Source organism: Eschrichtius robustus, chromosome 15 (genome assembly GCF_028021215.1).
Source record: "Eschrichtius robustus isolate mEscRob2 chromosome 15, mEscRob2.pri, whole genome shotgun sequence".
NCBI lineage: Eukaryota > Metazoa > Chordata > Mammalia > Artiodactyla > Eschrichtiidae > Eschrichtius > Eschrichtius robustus.
The window spans coordinates 26340619-26366236 of NC_090838.1; the positions used below are offsets into that span (position 1 = coordinate 26340619).

At 40.0% G+C, this 25618-nt stretch overlaps 1 protein-coding gene across 2 annotated transcripts in view; it reads left to right on the forward strand.

Moving 5' to 3' along the window:
- Window positions 1-22795: 22795 nt before the first annotated feature.
- The window catches only part of TTC27 (tetratricopeptide repeat domain 27), a 182905-nt gene continuing 180082 nt past the window's right edge, over window positions 22796-25618 (forward strand). For both annotated transcript variants that reach the window (XM_068564218.1, XM_068564219.1), the window contains exons 1-2: window positions 22796-23075; window positions 24249-24426. In XM_068564218.1, the coding sequence (XP_068420319.1) occupies window positions 22976-23075; window positions 24249-24426 (278 nt within the window). In that variant the 5' untranslated portion in view covers window positions 22796-22975. The remainder of the gene's footprint in view (window positions 23076-24248; window positions 24427-25618) is intronic.

A 25618-nucleotide genomic window follows, 5' to 3' on the forward strand; every position in this document is an offset into this window, starting at 1 on the left:
TAAAGCATGTCTAATTTGTCTTTTATTATCGTTTTTCCCCCCACACACTGGCACAAGAAGTTCCTCTCTTTTTTTCTTAAGAAAAGTGAACTTGCTTTCCTTTTTGCTTTTCAGCCAACTTTAAAATTGTTCACAGCAAGATTTTATGTTCTACAGTAGTGGCAATGAGGTAGATAAAATGGCACTATATCAACAAGAATTATCGTCCCATTATTATTTTTTTATTATTATTATTATTTATTTATTTATTTATTTATTTTTGGCTGTGTTGGGTCTTAGTTTCTGTGCAAGGGCTTTCTCTAGTTGCGGCGAGCGGGGTCCACTCTTCATCGCGGTGCGCGGGCCTCTCACTGTCGCGGCCTCTCTTGTTGCGGAGCACAGGCTCCAGACGCGCAGGCTCAGTAGTTGTGGCTCACGGGCCCAGTTGCTCCGCGGCATGTGGGATCTTCCCAGACCAGGGCTCGAGCCTGTGTCCCCTGCATTGGCAGGCAGATTCTCAACCACTGCGCCACCAGGGAAGGCCCCATTATTATAGATAATTCTCCTTGGGAGTTTAGAGGAAGGACAGAATATTTTTGGATGCTAATATCTCTTGGAGTGGCACCATTGGACCGATTTTGGACACTTGTCCTTTTGTTTTTTAGGCAACGTGGATCAATGTTTCTTTCAATGGGCCTTCTGCTTGTAATCTGTACCATTATCCTTATATGTAGGCCCCCAAGTCTTAAAGAAGAAAGGCTCATTTTGTTGTTTTATAGAGAGAGACATAAATTATATGGATTTCTCACTTGTTTACTTTCTAAGACTATCTGGAAATATCTAACTACACAGTGGATATTTTTTAACCTGGCAATTTCATGTATTATTTCTGATTGAATTCAATAATTCATGCTTGAGCCCATTTATAAAAGACGGTATTAGGCTCCCTTTATCTCATCTCGAGTCTACTCTAGAATATTGGCTGAAACTTTCTTAAAGTCTTTTTTAAATCTGTATTTCATAATTTTGAAACTTTAGGTTTTAAGTTTAATCCAACCTTAACAGAAAGGCTTCTGAACTTACTTTATGTAGTGTGTTTTTATCTTTAAATTTTACATAGAGGCTTTATTGAAATCTTTTTTTATAAATTTTTTTTCTTTTTATTTAGTTATTTCTTATTTATTTATTTTTGGCTGCATTGGGTCTTTGTTGCTGCACACAGACTTTCTCTAGTTGCGGTGAGCGGGGGTTTCTCTTTGTTGCAGTGCGCGGACTTCTCATTGAGGTAGCTTCTCTTGTTGCGGAGCACGGGCTCTAGGCGCGTGGGCTTCGGTAGTTGTGGCACTTGGTCTCAGTAGTTGTGGCTCGCGGGCTCTAGAGCGCAGGCTAAATAGTTGTGGTGCACGGGCTTAGCTCTTTGGCGGCATGTGGGATCTTCCCGGACCAGGGCTTGAACCCGTTTCCCCTGCATTGGCAGGCGGATTCTTAACCACTGCACCACCAGGGAAGCCCAAAATCTTTTTTTTACCCTGCTATTCTGAAACTTTTTTTTTCCATCTAAGAGTCTAACAGTTAATTGAACTAACTGATACAGAGCTATAGTCCAGGATTGTAACCTATCTCAAATATCTTGTCCCTTTATCTGTTTTCCTGAAGTTGATGAAAATCCTTAATTATAGTCCTTTACTTGCCTCTTGACAGTAGTTTTAATTTAACTTCAAATCTGTCTTTCTGTCCTAGCAGTTTTACAATGTACTTGTCTTTTTGTTCGATTGGTTTTTGTTTTTAGATTTTCTTTTTGTATTACACAAAAGGATATTTATTTAAAATGAGAAAAGAGACCCTAATCAATTAAAATGCCACAAACATGAAATGCAGAAAAATAAAATAATTTAATTAACTAATTGACAGATACATCTTTATAATACTTTTTCCTTACATATTTTGGCTGCAGTTTTTTAAAAAATCTTTTTGTTTTGTTTTTTTTTTTCTTGCCTGTAATCTTTTGATTACCTCTTCATAGGACCACAGTTTTTGTAATATTTTCTAAGATTGAATAGAAAGAGAATTCATGATTTCTTGCTGCATGGTTGAACAAACTTTGCTTTTTATTATTGATGGTAGGGATGCATAAAACATACAACTTCTCCCATGGACATATACACTGTTTATAGTATTCCAACAGGTTTGTGGCCCACCAACACATAAATTTTGTATTCTGCGATTCCCATCAAAAAAGAAAAGAACATGATGGATTTATAATGATATCCATACTCAGTGTAAAAATCAAGTATATTCCTGATGGGAGTGGATTTCCATTTTGGCCAAGCATTGATGAGGATTTAATCTTCTCACAATTTTAGATTAGTCTGATTACTGGAAGAATTTTCCATAGACAGCTCTGGTTGTGGGCATTTCAAATCTTGTTTCTCTTCCATTACTCACCTACCTCTCGTGTTGAGCACCACAGGACTCATTCATTTACTTCATTCTAAGACCTCCAGCCTTCATTTTTGTTGCATGGTAGGTCAGTACAGAGGCTGTAGGAATATTCCTGGAAGCCAGTTCCTACAATGAAGTGGTTAGCAATATCCACAGAAATGACGGCATACTGTATAAATCTATCTCACCAAACCAAAATTAAACACATCCCCAACTTCCTGGATCCCCCAGATTACCACAGCCACTCCAAAGCCACCTGAGTAGAGGGGAAGTGTATCTCAGTGAAAGGCACAATAGACCTAACTGATTGACATGAAAGTATCTTTTTTTTGGCCACGCTGCACAGCTTGCAGGATCTTAGTTACCCAACCAGAGATCGAACCCATGCCCCCCGCAGTGGAAGTGCAGAGTCCTAACCACCGGACCACCAGGAAATTCCCAAAAGTATCATTTTTTTAAAAAGTTGTATTAAGATATATTTCACATACCATACAATTTAACCATTTGAAGTGTAGAATTCAGTGGTTTTTAGTATATTCATAGATATGTGCAGCCATCACCACAACTTTAGAATATGTTCATCATCTCAAGAAGAAACCCCATATCTTTTAGCTATCACTGTCCTCTCCCCTTGTCCCCTCACCAGCCCTAAGCCATCATTAACCTACTTTTCTATTACCTATTGCAAATTTTATGCAATCTTAGGATCAGGTCACTACATTGTTAGGACCGTTCCCAGAGTCTTCAGAGGGGCCACAAAACTTAAGCTGCATTAGCTTTGTGGTTTATCTGCCTCTGTACCTTTATTCTGCCAGAATCTGTACATTCAATTCCCTATCGTTCACAGAGTTGATTGGGTCTACTACAGTATGTGTGTGTGTTTTGTGAAAATTCTGTGGGTAAAGAGTTCATTTGGAAAATCAGGTAAACCTGAGTAAAACAAGAGAGTAACTCAAAGAGGATAGGATTCAGAAGGTTACAAAGACTTTGAGACTGTCTCTTTTTTAAAATATTTAATTTATTTATTTATTTATTTATTTATTTATTTTTGGCTGTGTCAGGTCTTTTTTTTTTAACATCTTTATTGGAGTATAATTGCTTTACATTGTTATGTTAGTTGCTGCTGTATAACAAAGTGAATCAGCTATACGTATACATATATCCTCATATCCCCTCCCTCTTGCATCTCCCTCCCTGTCCCACCCCTCTAGGTGGTCACAAAGCACTGAGCTGATCTCCTGTGCTATGCGGGTGCTTGCCACTAGCTAGCTATTTTACATTTGGTAGTGTATATATGTCAATGCCACTCTCTCACTTCGTCTCAGCTTCCCCTTCCCCCTCCCCGTGTCCTCAAGTCCATTCTATACGTCTGTGTCTTTATTCCTGTCCTGTCTGTCCCTGGGTTCTTCAGAACCATTTTTTTTTTTTTTTTTTTAGATTCCATATATGTGTGTTAGCATACGGTATTTGTTTTTCTCTTTCTGACTTACTTCACTCTGTATGACAGACTCTAAGTCCATCCACCTCACTACAAATAACTCAATTTCATTTCTTTTTATGGCTGAGTAATATTCCATTGTATATATGTGCCACATCTTCTTTATCAGTTCATCTGTCGATGGACACTTAGGTTGCTTCCATGTCCTGATATTGTAAATAGAGCTGCAGTGAACATTGTGGTACATGACTCTTTTTGAATTATGGTTTTCTCAGGGTATATGCCCAGCAGTGGGATTGCTGGGTCATATGGTAGTTCTATTTTTAGTTTTTTGAGGAACCTCCATACTATTCTCCATAGTGGCTGTATCAATTTACATTCCCACCAACAGTGCAAGAGGGTTCCCTTTTCTCCACACCCTCTCCAGCATTTATTGTTTGTAGATTTTTTGATGATGGCCATTCTGACTGGAGTGAGGTGATATCTCATTGTAGTTTTGATTTGCATTTCTCTAATGATTAGTGATGTTGAGCATTCTTTCATGGGTTTGTTGGCAATCTGTGTATCTTCTTTGGAGAAATGTCTACTTAGGTCTTCTGCCCATTTTTCGATTGGGTTGTTTGTTTTGTTTTTTTTTTTTTTTTTTTGATATTGACCAGCATGAGCTGCTTGTAAATTTTGGAGATTAATCCTTTGTAGTTGCTTCATTTACTAATATTTTCTCCCTTTCTGAGGGTTGTCTTTTCGTCTTCTTTATGGTTTCCTTTGCTGTGCAAAAGCTTTTAAGTTTCATTAGGTCCCATTTGTTTATTTTTGTTTTTATTTCCATTTCTCTAGGAGGTGGGGCAAAAAGGATCTTGCTGTGATTTATGTCATAGAGTGTTCTGCCTACGTTTTCCTCTAAGAGTTTGATAGTGTCTGGCCTTACATTTAGGTCTTTAATCCATTTTGAGTTTATTTTTGTGTATGGTGTTAGGGAGTGTTCTAATTTCATTCTTTTACATGTAGCTGTCCAGTTTTCCCAGCACCGCTTATTGAAGAGGCTATCTTTTCTCCATTGTGTAGTCCTGCCTCCATTATCAAAAATAAGGTGACCATATGTGCGTGGGTTTATCTCTGGGCTTTCTATCCTGTTCCATTCATCTATATTTCTGTTTTTGTGCCAGTACCATACTGTCTTGATTACTGTAGCTTTGTAGTATGGTCTGAAGTCAGGGAGCCTGATCCCTCCAGCTCCATTTTTCTTTCAGAAGATTGCTTTGGCTATTCGGGGTCTTTTGCGTTTCCATACAAAAATCGTGAAATTTTTTGTTCTAGTTCTGTGAAAAATGCCAGTGGTAGTTTGATAGGGATTGCATTGAATCTGTAGATTGCTTTGTGTAGTATACTCATTTTCACAATGTTGATTCTTCCAAACCAAGAACATGGTACCTCTCTCCATCTGTTTGTATCATCTTTAATTTCTTTCATCAGTGTCTTATAGTTCTCTGCATACAGGTCTTTTGTCTCCTTAGGTAGGTTTTTTCCTAGGTATTTTATTCTTTTTGTTGCAATGGTAAATGGGAGTGCTTCCTTAATTTCTCTTTCAGATTTTTCATCATTAGTGTATGGGAATGCAAGAGATTTCTGTGCATTAATTTTGTATCCTGCTACTTTACCAAATTCATTGATTAGTTCTAGTAGTGTTCTGGTAGCATCTTTTGGATTCTCTATGTATACTATCATGATCTGCAAACAGCGACAGTTTTACTTCTTCTTTTCCAATTTGTATTCCTTTTATTTCTTTTTCATTTCTGATTGCTGTGGCTAAAACTTCCAAAACTATGTTGAAAAATAGTGGTGAGAGTGGGCAACCTTGTCTTGTTCCTGATCTTAGTGGAAATTGTTTCAGTTTCTCACCACTGAGAACGATGTTGGCTGTGGGTGTCATACGTGGCCTTTATTAAGTTGAGGTAAGTTCCCTCTATGCCTGTTTTCTGGAGAGTTTTTATCATTAATGGGTGTTGAATTTTGTTGAAAGCTTTTTCTGCATCTATTGAGATGATCATATGGTTTTTATCCTTCAGTTTGTTACTATGGTGTATCACATTGATTGATTTGCGTATATTGAAGAATCCTTCCATTCCTGGAATAAACCCCTTTTGATCATGGTGTGTGATCCGTTTAATGTGCTGCTGGATTCTGTTTGCTAGTATTTGGTTGAGGATTTTTGCATCTATGCTCATTAGTGATATTGTCCTGTAATTTTCTTTTTTTGTGACATCTTTGTCTGGTTTTGGTATCAAGGTGATGGTGGCCTCATAGAATGAGTTTGGGAGTGTTCCTCCCTCTGCTATATTTTGGAAGGGTTTGAGAAGGATAGGTGTTAGCTCTTCTCTAAATGTTTGATAGAATTCCCCTGTGAAGCCATCTGGTCCTGGGCTTTTGTTTGTTGGAAGATTTTTAATCACAGTTTCAATTTCAGTGCTTGTGATTGGTCTGTTTATATTTTCTATTTCTTCCTGGTTTAGTCTTGGAAGGTTGTGCTTTTCTAAGAATTTGTCCATTTCTTCCAGGTTGACCATTTTATTGGCATATAGTTGCTTGTAGTAATCTCTCATGATCCTTTGTATTTCTGCAGTGTCAGTTGTTACTTCTCCTTTTTGTTTCTAATTCTGTTGATTTGAGTCTCCTCCCTTTTTTTCTTGATGAGTCTGGTTAATGGTTTATCAATTTTGTTTATCTTTTCAAAGAACCAACCAGCTTTTAGCTTTATTGATCTTTGCTATTGTTTTCTTCATTTCTTTTTCATTTATTTCTGATCTGATCTTTATGATTTCTTTCCTTCTGCTGACTTTGAGGGTTTTTTTGTTCTTCTTTCTCTAATTGCTTTAGGTGTAAGGTTAGGTTGTTTATTTGAGATGTTTCTTGTTTCTTGAGGTAGGATTGTATTGCTATAAACTTCCCTGTTAGAACTGCTTTTGCTGCATCTCATAGGCTTTGTGCCGTCGTGTTTTCATTGTCATTTGTTTCTAGGTATTTTTTGATTTCCTCTTTGATTTCTTCAGTGATCTCTTGGTTATTTAATAGTGTATTGTTTAGCCTCCATGTGTTTGTGTTTTTTACGGATTTTTTCCTGTAATTGATATCGAGTGTCATAGCATTGTGGTCGGAAAAGATACTTGATACGATTTTAATTTTCTTAAATTTACCAAAGCTTAATTTGTGACACAAGATATGATTTATCCTAGAGAATGTTCCATGAGCACTTGAGAAGAAAGTGTATTCTGTTGTTTTTGGATGGAATGTCCTATAAATATCAATGAAGTCCGTCTTGTTTAATGTGGTATTCAAAGCTTGTGTTTCCTGGGCTTCCCTGGTGGTGCAGTGGTTGAGAGTCCGCCTGCCAATTCAGGGGACATGGGTTCGAGCCCTGATCTGGGAATATCCCACATGCCACAGAGCAGCTAAGCCCATGCGCCACAACTAGTTAACCTGTGCTCTAGAGCCTGGGAGCCACAACTAATGAAGCCCACACGCCTAGAGCCCGTGCTGTGCAACAAGAGAAGCCACCACAAGGAGAAGTCCGCACACCGCAATGAAGAGTAGGCCCTGCTCGCTACAACTAGAGAAAGCACGGGCAGCAACGAAGACCCAACACAGCCATAAATAAATAAATAAATAAATAAAATTTATTTAAAAAAATAAATAAACCTTGTGTTTCCTTATTTATTTTCATTTTGGTTGATCTGTCCATTGGTGGAAGTGGGGTGTTAAAGTCCCCGACTATTATTGTGTTACTGTCAGTTTCCTCTTTTATGGCTGTTAGCATTTGACTTATGTATTGAGGTGCTCCTATGTTGGGTGCATAAATATTTAGAATTGTTATAGCTTCTTCTTCGATTGATCCCTTGATCATTACGGAGTGTCCTTCTTTGTCTCTTGTAATAGTCTTTATTTTAAAGTCTGTTTTGTCTGATATGAGAATTGCTGCTCCAGCTTTCTTTTGATTTCCATTTGCATAGGATATCTTTTTCCATCCCCTCACTTTCAGTCTGTATGTGTCCCTAGGTCTGAAGTGGGTCTCTTATAGATAGCATATATATGGGTCTTGTTTTTGTATCCATTCAGCCAGTTTGTGTCTTTTGGTGGGAGCATTTGATCCATTTACATTTAACATAATTATTGATATCTGTTTTCCTAATACCATTTTCTCAATTGTTTTGGATTTGTTATTGTAGGTCTTTCCTTCTCTTGTGTTTCCTGCCTAGAGAAGTTCCTTTTAGTATTTGTTGTAAAGCTGGTTTGGTGGTGCTGAATTCTCTTAGCTTTTGCTTGTCTGTAAAGGTTTTAATTTCTCTGTTGAATCTCAATGAGATCCTTGCTGGGTAGAGTAATCTTGGTTGTAGGTTTTTCCCTTTCATCACTTTAAATATGTCCTGCCACACCCTTCTGGCTTGCAGAATTTCTGCTGAAAGATCAGCTGTTAACCTTATGGGGATTCCCTTGTAATTTGTTGTTTTTCCTTTGCTGCTTTTAATATTTTTTCTTTGTATTTAATTTTTGATAATTTGATTAATATGTGTCTTGGTGTGTTTCTCCTTGGATTTATTCTGTATGGGACTCTCTGTGCTTCCTGGACTTGGTTGACTATTTCCTTTCCCATATTAGGGAAGTTTTCAACTATAATCTCTTCAAATATTTTCTCAGTCCCTTTCTTTTTCTCTTCTTTTGGGACCCCTGTAATTCGAATGTTGGTATGTTTAATGTTGTCCCAGAGGTCTCTGAGACTGTCCTCAATTCTTTTCATTCTTTTTTCTTTATTCTGCTCTGCAGTAGTTATTTCCACTATTTTATCTTCCAGGTCACTTATCCATTCTTCTGCCTCAGTTATTCTGCTATTGATTCCTTCTTGAGAATTTTTAATTTCATTTATTGTGTTGTTCATCATTGTTTGTTTGCTCTTTAGTTCTTCTAGGTCCTTGTTAAACGTTTCTTGTATTTTCTCCATTCTATTTCCAAGATTTTGGATCATCTTTACTATCATTGTTCTGAATTCTTTTTCAGGTAGACTGCCTATTTCCTCTTCATTTCTTTGGTCTGGTGGGTTTTTACCTTGCTCCTTCATCTGCTGCATATTTCTCTGTCTTCTCATTTTGCTTAACTTACTGTGTTTGGGGTTTCCTTTTTGCAGGCTTCAGGTTCATAGTTTCCGTTGTTTTTGGTGTCTGCCCCCAGTGGATAAGGTTGGTTCAGTGGCTTGTGTAGGCTTCCTGGTGGAGGGGACTTGTGCCTGTGTTCTGGTGGATGAAGCTGGATCTTGTCTTTCTGTTGGGCAGGACCGCATCCTGTGGTGTGTTTTGGGGTGTCTGTGAACTTAATATGATTTTAGGAAGCCTCACTGCTAATGCGTGGGGTTGTGTTCCTGTCTTGCTAGTTGTTTAGCATGGAGTGTCCAGCACTGTAGCTTGCTGTTCGTTGAGTGGAGCTGGGTCTTAGTGTTGAGATGGAGATCTCTGCGAGAGCTCTTGCCAATTGATATTATGTGGGGCCAGGAGGTCTCTGGTGGTCCAGTGTCCTCAACTTGGCTCTCCCACCTCAGAAGCTCAGGCCTGACAGCCGGCCGGAGCACCAAGACCCTGTCAGCCACACAGCTGGAGTGCCTTCAGAGTTGGAGAAGCTGGCCTGCATTGGCTGTCCTTCTGTGTTGCACATTAGAATTACCTACTTCTTCTTTTTTTTTGCAGGCAGTGTTCCACAGGGAAAAACAGTAGCCTGAAAATAGTCACAGCTCTGAGATGGCTTTTTTTTTTCCTTTGTGCTTAGTCGGGTTTCACTTGCTCACAGGGGGCTACATGCGGAGGCCTCACATCCGGCTCTTGTGACCAGAGTCTGAGTTGGGTCTTAGTTGTGGCGTGTGGGATCTTTCATTGCAGCACGCAGGCTTCTCTCTAACCGTGTCATGTGGGCTCAGTAGTAGCAACGTGTGGGCTCTAGGGCTCTATAGTTGCCGCGCACGGACTTAGTTGCCCCGTGGCATGTGGGATCTTAGTTCCCCAACCAGGGATCGAACCTACATCCCCTACATTGGAAGGCTGATTCTTAACCAGTGGACTACCAGGGAAGTCCCATTGGGTATTGTCTTGGAGTTTGATTTTTTTTTTTTTTTTTGAGGCCTCACTTTTCCAATTTTAAAGAAGCTGATATTGTCTATTTGGTGTTTTGTCTCCTAAGAATGCCTCTTAAACGTATTTATTCTTTATGACATGTCAAAAGCTTCCCATGATGGCCATTGTTGTTCTGAGTTTTAAAAGATTAAAAAAATTCTTTGTTTAATTTTTCCATTTACCAAAGAAAATTCAATAGTTAGGATTATGGTATAGCTTTGTATAAGAGGTAGAAATTCTTCCAGGAAGAAGTTTAGACTTTGTCATAGGCAAACCTGTGACACACCAAGAACAAGGCCAGCACAGTTGGTTAACGTATATGCTTGGTAACAGTATCTCACATTCTCCTTTACAAGAAGGACACCAGTCACTTTGGATTAGTGCCCACCCTAATGACCTTATTTTACTTTAATTACCTCTTTAAAGACCCTATCTCCAAATACAATCACTTTTTTTTTTTACAATCACATTTTGAGGGGTCCTAATTGGGGGGCTAAGGAATTAGCATAGGAATTCAACATGGGAATTTGGGGGGCCTACACAATTCAGCCCATAACATATAGCGAGGTGTCAATGCAAATAATCAATAAACAATCTGTAACAGGAATAGGAAAGAGCTTTATTTGAGCCAAACTGAGGATTATAGCTTGGGAAACACAAATTCAAGACGCACTTGAATTGTGTTCTGCTGGACTACAAAATGGGAGAGTCTTATATAGGCAAAAATTGAAAAGTTGTGTAAATTGTTAAGAATTAGGATTAGAGCTGGCATGAAGGGTGCTTGTTAAGCAAGGATTGATTGGGGTCTAGAATGGTTGCATGTTTACAAGGGGAGACTTTGAGGCCATATGGTTGCATCTGGTAGCTGCTAGCAGTTATTGTTTTGAAAATGGCTGGTGGTGTCCTCGAGTTTGATACAGTTCAGAAAATTCAGATTCTCAGTTGATGCAGGAATGTGTCTGAAACCACATTCACAATGGCCACCAGGCTCTACTTTGAATACCTGAATCACATTTACTCCATTTTGATTTTAAAGGATCTTAAATATGTCATCAGTGGGAAAGTTATGCTGGTCAGGCCCAGTCTCTCACAGCTGAGCAGCGTGTTGGTCTTGCATGGGTTTGGGGCAGTGTGCAGGTCAGGGTCTGGCAGACTTTCAGAGCAATAAGGAATTGACATCATCTCAAGTATGACTACATAGTTGACACTCTTGTTGGTTGGTTGGCACTCAGAGGTAAGTTTATTTGATTGAGTCCATCCCTGACAGGCTGACTTTCAGAAGCAAGAGTCTAACACTGATTGGATGGCTTACAAAAGTATATTCAGTGAGGTAGGTTTTCATTAATTGATTGAATAGGTTTAATGGCTGGCAGAATAGCCAGTCTTTTCCTAAATTTTGGGGAATGTTATTCTCAACATAAAAAGTGACTTTCATATGTCCCACTTTTCTCCTAAAGTGGCTGAACATCTCTTAGCTCTAGACAAGGGAATTTGTGGTACTTCCTGGCTGATTGACAAGTTTACACTCTGAATCCAAGTCTATGATATTTTGTTGGTCTACAGAGGAAAGAAGGTTGGAATCATCCTGGTTCTTCAGATCACTAGTTGTGTGGCCTCAGACAAGCCACATGACTTCTCTGAGAGTCATTTCCTTCATCTGTAATTGGAAACAATAATAACTATCTGTGTTATTATAAGTATCAAGGGCATAACTTAAGGGGAATGCCTAGCACAGTATCCGTGGTACATACCAGTTCATGGTTCTCATCCCTGGCTTATTAGACTCACGTGGAGACCTTTAAAAAATCCTGAGAAGAGGAGTCTCCTCACCTGCCAGAGCTTCTGATTTAATTAGTGAGGGTTGATTCCAAGCAGGTGGTTACAAAACTCCCGAGGTGGTTTTGATGAACAGCCTGATTTGAGAACCACTATTAACTGCTCCCAAAAGTGGTAATTCTCTCTCAATCCACTCTCTTCTATTTCTATTAGTTTTCCCCCTGAAGTTGATGCCCTTCCCAAACTTCAGGAATTTTTCTCCTATATGCCTGAGAGGGAAAAGCCCTCCCCATGCCACGTGTGTACAGATTTTGATAGGATGTCTATGGCTCTGATATTACTTTAAAGTGGCTATCCTCTTTTTTTTTTTTTCAGTTGAGGTAAAATTGGTATATAACATTATATAGTTTCAGGTTACAACATTTAATTTTACGTCTGTATACTCTGTAAAGTGACCACCCCCCAAAGTCTAGTTACCATCTGTCACCATACAATTGACCCCTTCACCCCTTTCCCTCAGTCCCTAACCTCTTTACTCTCTGGTAAACACCAATCTGTTCTCTGTATCTATGAGTTTGTTTTTCTTTCTTTCTTTCTTTTGTATGTTTGTTTAAATTACACATATGAGTGAAATCATATGGTATTTGTCTTTCTCTGTCAGACTTATTTGATTTAGCATAATATCTTCAAGTTCCATCCATGCTGTCTCAAGTGGCAAGATTTCCTTTTTTTTTTTTTTTAATGTCTGAGTGGTATTCTATTATATATACATACCACATCTTTATCCATTCACCCATTGATGGACACTTAAGTTGTTTCCATATCTAGGGTATTGTAAAAAAATGCTGCAGTGAGCATAGGGGTGCATATGTCTTTTCAAATTAATGTTTTAGTGTTCTTCAGATAAATACCCAGAAGTGAAATAGCTGAATCACATGGTAGTTCTATTCTTAAATTTTTCAGGAATCTCCACACCATTTTCCACAGTGGCTGCACCAATTTACATTCCCACCAGTAGTGCACAAGGGTTTCCTTTTCTCTACATCCTCTCCAACACTTGTTGTTTCTTGTGTTTTTGATAATAGCCATTCTAACAGGTATGATGATTAGTGATGTTGAACATCTTTTCATGTGCCTGTTGGCCGTGTGTATGTCTTCTTTGGAAAAATGTATATTCAGAACTTCTGCCCATTTTTTAATTAAGTGCTTTTTGTTGTTGAGTTGTATGAGTTCTTTATATATTTTGGATATTAACCCTTTGTCAAGTGTATGATTTGTAAATATCTTTTCCCATTCAGTAGGTTGCCTTTTCATTTTGATGATGGTTTCCTTCACTATGCAGAAGCTTTCTAGTTTGATGTAATCCCATTTATTTATTTTTGCTTTTGTTTCTTTTGCTTTTGGAGTCAGATCCACCAAACATTGCTAAGACCAATGTCAATGCGTTTACCACCTTTTCTTTCTTCCAGGAATTTTACGGTTTCAGGTCTTAAAATCTTTAAGCCATTTTGAGTTAATTTTTGTGTATGGTATAAGATAGTGGTCTAGTTTCATTCTTTTGCATGTGGCTGTCCAGTTTTCCCAACACAATTTATCAAAGAGACTGTCTTCTCTCTATTGTATCTTCTTGGCTCCTCTGTCATAAATTAACTGTCCATATATACATGGGTTTATTTCTTGGCTCTCAGTTCTGTTCCGCTGATCTGTATGTCTGTTTTTTATGTGAAGTGGCTATTCTTTTTTTGTCTGTGAAGTGATTATCCTCTTAATGCATGAAAGTACATGTTACATTGATCATGTGGATAAGAGAAGTGTCTTCAGATCGAAAACTGGAATTGAGGAGGCAGGTAGGGAGACTGGAAGGTAGAAATCTCCTTTCTTATTCCAAACTGTAAAAGGACATCACACAGAAGTCTGCTTATAACATTTACAGGGTGAGAGGCAAGATGGAAATGAAGATACACATGCCATTTTTAGGTTCTTAATCAAGCTAACAAAGTATTATGTGAAATATGTCCTATAATACTACTTTGACAAATATATTTTCATAGCCAAAAAATGTGTTAAACTAAGTTTTTTATATAAGTGCTAGTCATCAAAATAATTAATTAAAATAATTAATTTATTGGGCAATTGAAGGCCCAGTAATGTTTGGATAAGTAATGAAATAGACATACATAATTAACATTATATATTTATTCCATAAAATGTATTTATCTTGCCTTTACTTATACAAAATCATTAATTATGTTTTAATACTTGTATTAGTTCCTAGGGCTGCTGTAGCAAATTACCACAAACTCGGTGACTTAAAGCAACAAAAATTTATTCATTCACAGTTCTGAAGACCAAAAGTCCAAAATCAAGGTCTTGGCAGGGCTACTCTCCCTCTGAAGGCTCTAGGGGAGAATCCATTCCTTGTCTTTTCCAGCTTCTGGTGACTGCCAGCATTTGTTGGCTTGTGGAGGCACTACTCCAACCTCTGCCCCCATCTTCACATATCTTTCTGTGTGTGTGTGTGTGTGTGTGTGTGTGTGTGTGTGTGTGTGTGTGTAATCTCCCTCTGCCTGCCTCTAATATGGACACTGGTGATGGCACTTTGAACCCATTGGGATTATCCAGGATTATCACCTCATTTTTAAATCCTTAACCACAACTGCAAAGACTCTTTTTCCAAATAAGGTAACAAGGATTAAGACTTGATGTCTTTGGGGATACTAGTCACCTCACTATAATAATCAAGGGTTTCCAGCTTCTTTTAACATTAATCAACTAAAGGATTTAAAAACATGTATTTTTATTTAAAGTATATAAAGTTTAACTGTATTGTTGGCCTGAAACAAATAGACTGCCAGATAGTTCTTCAGCAAAGATGGGTTTATTGGGCTTCCCTGGTGGCGCAGTGGTTGAGAATCTGCCTGCCAATGCAGGGGACACGGGTTCGAGCCCAGGTCTGGGAAGATCCCACATGCCACGGAGCAACTAGGCCCGTGAGCCACAGTTACTGAGCCTGCGCGTCTGGAGCTTGTGCTCCGCAACAAGAGAGGCCGCGATAGTGAGAGGCCCGCGCACCGCGATGAAGAGTGGCCCCCACTTGCCGCAACTAGAGAAAGCCCTCGCACAGAAACGAAGACCCAACACAGCCATAAATAAATAAATTAATTAATTAAAAAAAAAAAAAAAAAAAGATGGGTTTATTTTGGATCATCAGAGAATTGCAATTTGGGGCCTGCAACCATGGCAAGCCACGTGTAAGTACCCCCTTCTGGTCTCCCAACTCTGTTTAATTGAAATGTCTGTTAATTTTTTACATTTCCCTCTATTAATCAAGGTCTTTTTCTGAAAGTATCCCTGATCAATAGTCAAGTTTTCTAGTTTCAGTGGCTTTTTGTTCCTCTATGTCAGTAAGGACCTTTCCTGAGCATAATGTCTCATGTCAGAGGGAAAGTCGACAGATTGGAAACTGATTCAGGTCATATTCAAGTAACAAGGACAGGTAGGAGGGAGAACTCTCAGGCACTTTTTGTCTGAAGTCCGTATGTTATCAAGATCATAGACACTGGAAATCATGTGAAGCATTACATCATCATCATCAAAGGTTTGACAACAAAATTCTAACAGACCTAGTCCAGATATCTTGGGAAGCTGTCTCATCAGATGCTGTCTGCTTCAAATCCAGGAAATCTTTACTACAGGTCACCAGATGATATGTAGGTCCAGTCAGGTTTTGGCACTTTCTTTAGCTGTGTCATGTGAACCCAAGAGTCTGTTGACTGGAATTTGGGGGCACAAGGGTTGGTTAGCAATATTTGGTAGGGGCCTGTCCGGTGTGGTTGAAGAAAGTTCTTCTGAAGGTTTCCTTTCCAATAGATGAAATCTCTAGGTTGCAAGATGTGATGCTTAAGGTCTTTGTTTCCTAAGGGTTTGCTGAGAAAAGATTGCTCTACCAAAACAAGGTTATTTTTAATAGAAGCAATTAGGCCTTTGCAATATTGGACTACCTTTCCTTTTATCCGTTGTGGATCAAAAGAAGCAGAGGCCAATTGCATTGGGCATCCTGTGACTATCCCAGTAGGTGAGAGTTCATGAGTTCCAAAAGGGGTGGGTCTGAGATTTAGAAGGACCAATGGCAATGTTTTGCCCAGCATATTTGGAGGACCTCTACAAATTTTGCCAATTGCATCTTAATAATGCTGTAAGTGCGTTTGACTAAACCAGAGGTTTGAGCTTGGTGAGCACAGTGAAAGTGCCGTAAAACCAGCGAAGCAGCATAGACTCGTTGAAGCACATGGCCAGTAAAATGGGTTCCTCAATCACTGCGAAATTTGAGTGGAGTTTCCCAGGTAGGGGTAATCTTTTCCAAAAGGACTTTAGCCATAGAAGAGGCAATAGCCTGTCTGCAAGGGAAGGCTTCAGTCCAGTGTGAAAACATACAAACCGCGACTAAAACACATTTATATTCACTAGACACAGGAAGTTGTATCAAATCCATTTGCCAGAGCTCGAGCAGTCCATTGGGCAGTTTAAAATGTCTGGGAGCAGTACCAACAGGTTTCCCTGGGTTGTACTTTGGACAAGTGGGACAAGTGAGGTAGGTGCTTTTGTGGCCTTGTCAATAATCACCAATATTGATTCATGCAGGCTGTTATTTTGTCAGTAGACCAATGGGTTAATGCATGCACAGTGGTGAGGAGTGGGAATTTTAGAGTCTCCTGTAGGACTGGGTTGTTATTTGGCCCAAACCAGAGCTTTCTCTTTTTATCAAACCAACAATTGTTGAATTTCCAATCTTGTTTTTCCTTTTTTGAGGCTAATTGTTGAGCTCTCTAGCCAGTTTTTCTAAATTAGCATTTGGGGAAATATCTCTTCGAACCATGACAGAGATTTGGCTGCTTTAAGGGCAGCATTCCTTGCAGCAATATTGGCAGGATGATTTCCCCTAGCTTCCAGAGAGTCAAGTTTAGAATGCCCCAGTATCTTAAAAGTAGCTAAAGAGGCAAGTAAAAGTATTACATTAAATAATTCCTGAACATAGGGGCCATTTAAAATTTTATTTCCACTAGAAGTTAGGAAGCCACACTGCTTCCACAACATTCCAAAATCACAGGTACTCTAAAAGCGTATCTACTATTGGTATAAATATTGCCAGTTTTGTCCTTGGCTAAAGTACAAGCCCATGTAAGAACATATAATTCAGCTTATTGGGCTGAAGTAACCATAGGTAAAGATGCTGCCTCAACAACATCAAAAGGAGTTGTAATAGAATACCCATAACAATATTTACCATTGTCATTTAAAAAATAAGAACCATCAGTGAACCATGTGAAGTCAATGTTACCCATTGGAATCTCCTGCAGATCATTATGGGGAGTCAGGAGGTGGTCCGTCAGCTTTAAGCTGTCATGAGGGTCTCATCAGTAACAGAGGGAAGAGTAACTGGGCTAAGGTTATTATAGTGTAAAAGAGTTATGTGAAGGACAGTTAACAAAAACACTTCATATGGGGCGACTGACTGAGAAATATTGAGTGTGATGAGAATTCAGGAGAACTTCTATAGCATGAGATACAAAAATGGCTAAAGGGAATCCCACAGCGATTTTCTCAGTGGCCTTAACCAAAATGGCAGTGATCGTAATGGCTCCAAGGTAAGGGGGAGGGTAGCCCCGTCCAGTTGCTGGCTTTAATACCCTATGGGTTGGTGATGGTCGCCGTGTTTTGGGTGAGTACCCTGTGTGTCTGTGTTCTGAGGGACACAGTGTTTGGAAAAGGTAGAGGACCAGTGGTGGGATGAGAAGAAAGAATTGTATGTCAGGAGAAGGCTTTTGGAGAATATTAGTCTTGGGAGATGAGATTTTAAGCCTTAGAGAACAATTTTTAAAAGACAGTGTTATAGAGGTCTAATTGACATAGAATAAAGTGCACATATTTTAACTGTACAGGGTGATGTTTTTCCATATGTACATTTCCATGGAACCATCAGCACAATCAAGATAGTGAACACATCCATCATTCCCCAAAGTGTGCTTGTTCCTCTTTGTAACCCTTCCCTGCTTTCCTCTCCACCTCCCCATCCCAAACAACCACTGATCTGCTTTCTGTCATTAGAGTTTAGTTTAATTTATATAAATGGAATCATATAAGATGTTCTCCTTTTTTTTCTGACTTATTTCACTCAGCATAATTATTTTGATACTTGTGTGTATTGGGTGTATCTATAGTTCATTCTTTTTTATAGGGGAACAGTATTCAATTGTATGAATATACCACAATTTGATTATTCATTTACCTGTAGATGGACATTTGTGTTGTTTCCAGTTTTTGGCTATTACTAAAAATGCTGCTATAAACATTTGCAGGGCTTCCCTGGTGGCGCAGTGGTTAAGAAACCGCCTGACAATGCAGGGGACACGGGTTTGAGCCTTGGTCCAGGAAGATCCCACATGCCGCGGAGTAACTAAGCCTGTGTACCACAACTACTGAGCCTGCGAGCCTAGATCCCGTGCTCCGCAACAAGAGAAGCCACCGCAATGAGAAGCCCGCGCATGGCAACAAATAGTAGCCCCTGCTCACTGTAACTAGAGAAAGCCCGCGCGCAGCAACGAAGACCCAGCGCAGCCAAAAATAAATAAATAAATAAATATAAAACCCAAAAAAAACCCCCAAAAACATTTGCAAACATTAAAAAATTATTATCATTATTAAACATGAGAGTTCTTAATGAATATGAAAAGGGATTGAAGGGTCATGAAATGCTGGTTACAATCCTGACTTCTCTATGCTAGTGAAGGAGGTCTTGAGCTAGTGGAAAGATCCTGCCTCCCCTTTACTACCTGAAAAGACATGAGATAGAATTAGTTAAAACACATAAATGTATCAAACCTGAAGCTACTTGGAGAAAGGTGTCATTTACAACACAATTTAAGGTTCTGTGTAAACATGGCATATTGAATATATGCATCTAATTTCTCTCCTTCAAAACCCATTAAAACTATGGTAAAGACAGCTCATGCAGCTCAATATCAAAAAACAAACAACACAATCAAAAAATGGGCAGAAGATGTAAATAGACATTTCTCCAAAGAAGACGTACAGGTGGCCAAAAAACAAATGAAAAGATGCTCAACATCACTAATTATTAGAAAAATGCAGATCAAAACTACAATGAGGTATCACCTCACACCAGTCAGAATGGCCATTATCAAAAAATCTCTTAAACAATAAATGCTGGAGAGGGTGTGGAGAAAAGGGAACCCTCCTACACTGTTGGTAGGAATGTAAATTGGTACAGCTACTGTGGAGAACAGTATGGAGGTTCCTTAAAAAACTAAAAATAGAGCTACCATATGATCCAGCAATCCCACTCTGCATATATCTGGAGAAAACCATAATTCGAAAGGATGCATGCACCCAGATGTTCATTGCAGCACTATTTACAATAGTCAGGACATGAAAGCAACCTAAATGTCCATCAACAGAAGAATGCATAAAGAGGATGTGGTACATATATACAATGGAATATTATCAGCCATAAAAAGGAACGAAATAATGCCATTTGCAGCGACATGGATGGACCTAGAGATTGTCACACCGAGTGAAATAAGTCAGAAAGAGAAAGACAGATATCGTATAGTATCAGTTATATGTGGAATCTAGAAAAATGGTACAGATGAACTTATTTGCAAAGCAGAAATAGAGTCACAGATGTAGAAAACAAACTTATGGTTACCAAAGGGGGAAGGGAGGGGTGGAATGAATTGGGAGATTGGGATTGACATATATACACTACTATATGTAAAATAGATAACTAATGAGAACCTACTGTATAGCACAGGGAACTCTGCTCTGTGGTGACCTAGATGGGAAGGGAATCTAAAAAAGATTAGGTATATGTATATGTATAACCGATTCAACTTGCTGTACAGCAGACACTAACACAACATTGTAAAGCAAGTATACTCCAATAAAAATTAATTTAAAAAACTACGGTAAAGAAAAAAAATTAAGACATAACTCTCAAGGAAAGAGAAGATGAGAGTAGTTAACAGTGTTGGAAGCTAGGTAACTGATTTCACTGACCAAAGAAAGCCCAATCCTAAAAATGCAACAGGGAACGCTAAGGCCACCTTTTATCTACACTGAAGAATCCCCAAAAGACTCAGGAACTGGGAGCACGAGGTGCCTCTGGGACCGAAGATTATGGGGTGGGAGAGGGAGGGGCTAAAGTTAGGACTCCTGCACAGCTGAGTCAGTCATTTGGAACCTGCATCCACTGCTTTCCCTCCACCACCCCTGCAGTGGTGTATATGGGACCCTGTAGAGGGTCCCATATACAGACTGGGTCCTGAATGCTGAGACTCCTGGCTTTCTTGCTCCACTTGGCTCTGAAATTCTGGCAACCAGACACCATCCAGGTGGGAGATTTAAAGAGTCTTCCCTGAGAAATCTGACTAGCATAAGAAAAAGGATTTATAAATAGCGACATCTGGGTTCCCAACAGACCTTCCAGCCAAGGCACTCTACAGTGATCCTAAAGTGGACATAGCTCACCTACCAACTCAGTTTCCACTCAGTATTTTCTTTTTAATTTTAATTTAATTAATTAATTAATTAATTTTTTGATGTGGACCGTTTTTAAAGTCTATATTGCATTTGTTAAAATACTGCTTCTGTTTTATGTTTTGGTTTTTTGGCCTCAAGGCATGTGGGATCTTAGGTTCCTGACCAGGGATCGAACCTGCACCCCCTGCATTGGAAGGCGAAATCCTAACCACTGGACCTCCAGGGAAGTCTCAGTATTTTTTTTTTTAAATTGAGATGTTTTTTTCTCCCATTTTTATTACTGGAGTCCATTTTGTTTCAAGGGAGATTAATAGATTTAATGACTATCATTGTCTCGCAAATCACATTTAAAATAAACCTTGATACAGCAGAACTTAACACAACATTGTAAATCAACTATGCTTCAATTAGAAAAAGCAAAACAAAACTTGAATTATACTAAGAGCTCCAAGTTCACCATGTGGGTCAATGGGGCTCTACCTACACACAAGTGAGGAACTTGGTGTAGTGGTTAGTGTGTTTCTGCAACTGTTGATCTTTAACAACTGTCAAATAGTTCCACAGTGCTAGATTTTGTGCTTGAAAAAACAGATGATGGCACCGATCAAAAATGGTTCCCTGCACAAATACCTTTTCATTACTTCTCACTGAGAAAACATTCTACGGCATCTGCTCTTCTCTCACAGCCCAGGTCTGGCTTCTGTTGGCATCTGCTGGCAGCTGCTCAGCTAAGCCGAGCACCTCTTCCTTCCAAAGTCTAGAGGGGCTCTGGGTCCTGAGGAAGAAAGTGAATTAAGAATTCGTAGGAGGTGCTGACTGTACCCACGGCGGCTGCGCGGGAGCCCAGGGAGCCCGGCGAGCCCGGGAAGGCGAAGGTAGAATTAGAAGATCATGTGACGTTGGAGTAGGAGGATTTATCTTGGTGACTTTAGGACGCTGGTTCCATTGTAGGTGTAATTATGCAAAGCTAAGAATCCAGGAAAGACTTGCCAGAGAAGGAATTAAAACCAAGATTTTATATGAAAGTACCCACCTTGATCCTGAAAGAAAACAAACCAACAGCGGCAGCAGCAGCAATTGAGCCGTCTTGAGCACAGAAAACGCAGACACAACTCACTTCGGTGTGAACAAAGCTGAGATCAACTATAGAAAGCATTTTATGTACCATAAGGCTTTCAGTCAAGTAAATAAAGTATGTGTAAGTTGTAAAAAAAAAAAAAAAAAAAAGAATTACTTCGCTTCTCGCCTTGGAGCCGGTACTGGGCGAGGCTCTTCCAGAACTGCACTTGATTCTTCCATGAATCCCGTGTGGTCAGTGTCACCCTGCAGCTTTCTCCTGGATCGTGTACGGCAGGCGCACTCACGGTGCAGGTTTCAAGCTGCCTGGGGCAGAGTCCTGTTGCACCAAGTCCGGCTCTCAGAGCTCCGTTTTGGCCTAGGAGTGCGGCTATGAAGATTAAAAGGCGTGCGACTAAGGCGCCAGCTCTGGGCCAGCAGCAGGCACGCAGGGCTGGGAGGTTTCTCACAGTCTAGCCTCCAAAAGTTTCTCTGCACCAGTGGCTGAGCCAGATGGCCCACCTAGTTATGATTTATGTAGTGGCACCATCAAAACCAGATACTTTTCTTCACTTGAATACATTCAAGAATAAAGACCTCTGCTGACGGGGTTCTTTTTTTTTTTTACAGTATTTTTTAATTTTTATTTTAATTTATTTATTTTTGGCTGCGTTGGGTCTTCGTTGCTGCACGCAGGATTTCTCTAGTTGTGGGGAGCGGGGGCTACTCTTCGATGCGGTGCGCGGGCTTCTCACTGCGGTTGCTTCTCTTGTTGCAGAGTACGGGCTCCAGGCGCGCAGGCTTCAGTAGTCTGGCACGTGGGCTCAGTACTTGTGGCGCGCGGGCTTCGTTGCTCCGCGGCATGTAGGATCTTCCCGGACCAGGGCTCGAACCCGTGTCCCCTGCATTGGCAGGAGGATTCTTAACCACTGCGGCGCCAGGGAAGCCCTGCTGACGGGGTTGTTAACCTGGGGTTCACAGACTCCACTTCAGAGGGTCTCTAACTCCCTGAAATGGTACCCCAGTGTTGGTGGTAAGGGTCCACGTGCTTTTGCGGGAAGGACTATGGCTTTCATCAGGTAGTCTGGAGGGTTCTGACCCAAACAGGTTTAGGAATCAAAGCCTTAGACCTTCCAAGTAAACCGCAGCTGGGCAAAATCGCAACTTTGAACGGCATTTCAACCTGCCTCCTCGGTGGGCGGTACCAGATGACTCCACGCCCTCCACTCCTTCGGCAGCACCCCTGCTGGCATGGCTGAGGTCGGCCACGCCCTCCAAACACCGCCCATTCCCCTGCTCGGGGTGGGGCATTCCTACTGGGCATGCTCAGTACCAAGGGCTCGGGTTGGCCTCCTAGGCGGAAGCGGGTCCCCGAGAGTTTGTGAGTGCTTCCCAGGGTTCTCCGCGCTAACGTTATGGCCGCCTCCGTGTGCTGTTGTCTGCACATGGGGTTCTAGGGCTGTGGATGTGCTTACAGGAGCTGTCGCCACTAGTCTTCGACGTCTTTGGACCCTCTTCCTTTCACTTTCTTTTGTTGACACCTGTATGACCTTCGTAGGATTCTGTTTTGGCTGCAGCGATGTCTGGGGTGATGTGGACCCCGGAGCTGGCCCTTCTGAGGGGCTTCCCCACTGAGGCTGAGCTGCAGCAGTGGAAGCAGGAGGGAGTCGCCGGTTCGGGTGAGAGGGGTGCACCTGCCAAGGAGGGACTGAGGCCAGCGTGGGGACTGCGGGGAGAAGGGCGGCGGCTGGGTTCTCATCCCTTCTGGTTTTATTTTTTTCCTACCCAAATCTATCTGATTCTTAATGCTGTGGGTTGCTGCATCCTTGACATAGTGGGCGCGGTCCTCAGGCTCCGTGCATGTCTTTACCCCAAACTTCTCACCGTCCAGGTTCAATAATAATAATGTCAATTGTTTTTCTAATCCCTTAACATTTCTTCAGTCATTTAATGCTTAGAATAGACCTGTAAGGTAGACACTACTTTTATTCCCGTTTTGCAGATGGAGGCATTTAAGTACAGATTGGTTAAGTAATTTATTTAAGGTCACACAGCTGGTAAGCACAACAGCTGAAATGAAGCAGCAAAGATGTAATCTTGTAAGCAAAGCACATTTACCGGAGAGAGAAAGAGTTAAAAGGCACATTTACTAGTGGGATATAGGCACATCTGGTTGTGGGGTTTAGGCTGGACCCAAAAGAGAAATAACAATGTAGGACAGTATATATCCCGTCCTATATATTTGTGTGTGTATGTATGTGTGCGCGGGCCCGTGTTTGTGTGTATACGCGATAGGTGCTTCAGGAGAGAGGTAGTTTCTGAAGTTTGGGTCTGGAAGTCTTATGGAAGAAGTCAAACTTGACCTGATTTTTGTTTAAAGAGTAAGACTGACAAGTGGAAAAGTTCCCCAGGAGGAGTCACAGGTGTAAAAGTGTGGAGGTAGGAATGTGCATATGGATATTAGGGGAACAATGAGTGAACCAGCTTTTCATCAGGGAGGACAGTGGGGGTAGGAGGAGCCAGATTGTGAAAGGAAACTTTGTAAGGAAACTTTTCTGTTGTCAGTAGGAATTCTTTAGAATTCCCAGCAGAATTCCTTTTGATGTTACTTGCTAATGAGGAATATTATTTCTGGGTCTAACTTCTGCCATGCTGCTCATGGTATGAATGAGCTTCTAATTCTAGGAGAGGTGATGGGCATTTGCTCAGTGCTTTGTGGTTAATGTATAGGAAGCATTCTAAGTATATACATTTTTTTTTTTTTTGGCATGCTGAAATGGTAATAGTGTTACCTTTTACAGTATGAAAGTAGCTGTTCTTTGGATTATTGGACTAATTTTTTTCTATTACAGAGATTGGATCTTTCCTACAATTGCTGCTAGAAGGGAACTATGAGGCCATATTCTTAAATTCATTGATTCAAAGTATTTTAAATTCAGCAACGATGACTGAAGAAAGGATTGACAGCTACCTAGAGAAGCAGATAGTAACATTCCTGGATTACTCAACAGATTTGGACAAAACCAGAAGGTAGAATTTTATTTGAAATTTTCGTAGGGAAACAGATTCTGAATACATTTAATATTGCCTTGACAGTGTAAGGCACTGATTTTTGCAGTTGTTGAAAAACCTGGCTTTATGTTTACTCAGGACTCATGATGTACCAAATAATCTATGTAAGAGTTTCTGTCCAGAGGACCATCGAGAATGAAAAGGTAAAGTGGTGTAGGATATACAGGTTTCATATATAACACTGACTTATGACTGGGTGGTAGCTGCTAACCCACTGACTTTCTAAATGCTTAAGTCTCATAGGTTTTAGCCATAGACAAGACTTCAGACCTTCTTTTCTTTTAACTTGAAAGTGTACACTCTCCATCTTGCTGTTTGTAGATTGCTGAGTGATAATTGTAACTACTTTTATTATGTTTTAGGTTATCTTTAATGTTTTTATTATGGAACCCTTGGTTTGTCTTCTTCCATTGACGTTTATGTAATTTTATAGGATTAAATATAATGGTTAGTTACACAGCAGTGTAACCTAAGTTTTTCAATGGCTTATATTTTACTGTTGTTAGTTTGTTAATATACCTTCCTTTTCTCTACCATCTCTGGCAACCACATCAAGTTTTAGTTGTCTTTAAAACACAGTTTTGTTTTACCATTATTTCTAGGGAATGGCTTCATTTAGTTCTTCAACAAATCAACTACTGGCTAGGTGTTGAGGTTGTGAAGATGAATAAAACATAATCTATCTATAAGGAGTTCACAAAAGAGTGCTACTATAGGCATTTTATTTAAAAAATTAGTGTCATTCATTTTTATTTTTCTGGTTTACTAGTAGTTTACATTCCTCTGATGTCGTTCTTGATTATTATTTTGCTGTCAGATGTGCGTGTGGTATCATAGCCATTAGCTTTGTGTGGTGCACATGAAAACACACATACACACAAATACATCATACACTGGTAGACCAGAATTCGGCTTGTCACACAGAGCTGAGAAGAGACATTTCAGTTACCTCATTATGAGGTATTTGAAAATTAAACTCTATTCTCAATTCCCCTTAAGGATTTTGATTTTTAGTTATGACAGTTATATTAAGGCTTTGAGATCTTGCTGCACACCTGTTTCCTCAAGTTTCCTAACTTCTAATTACAAACAGGCTCTTTTGTCACCTGTTTTCTGCTCATTCTTTGCTCTGCTCTCAGTTTTGCTGCAT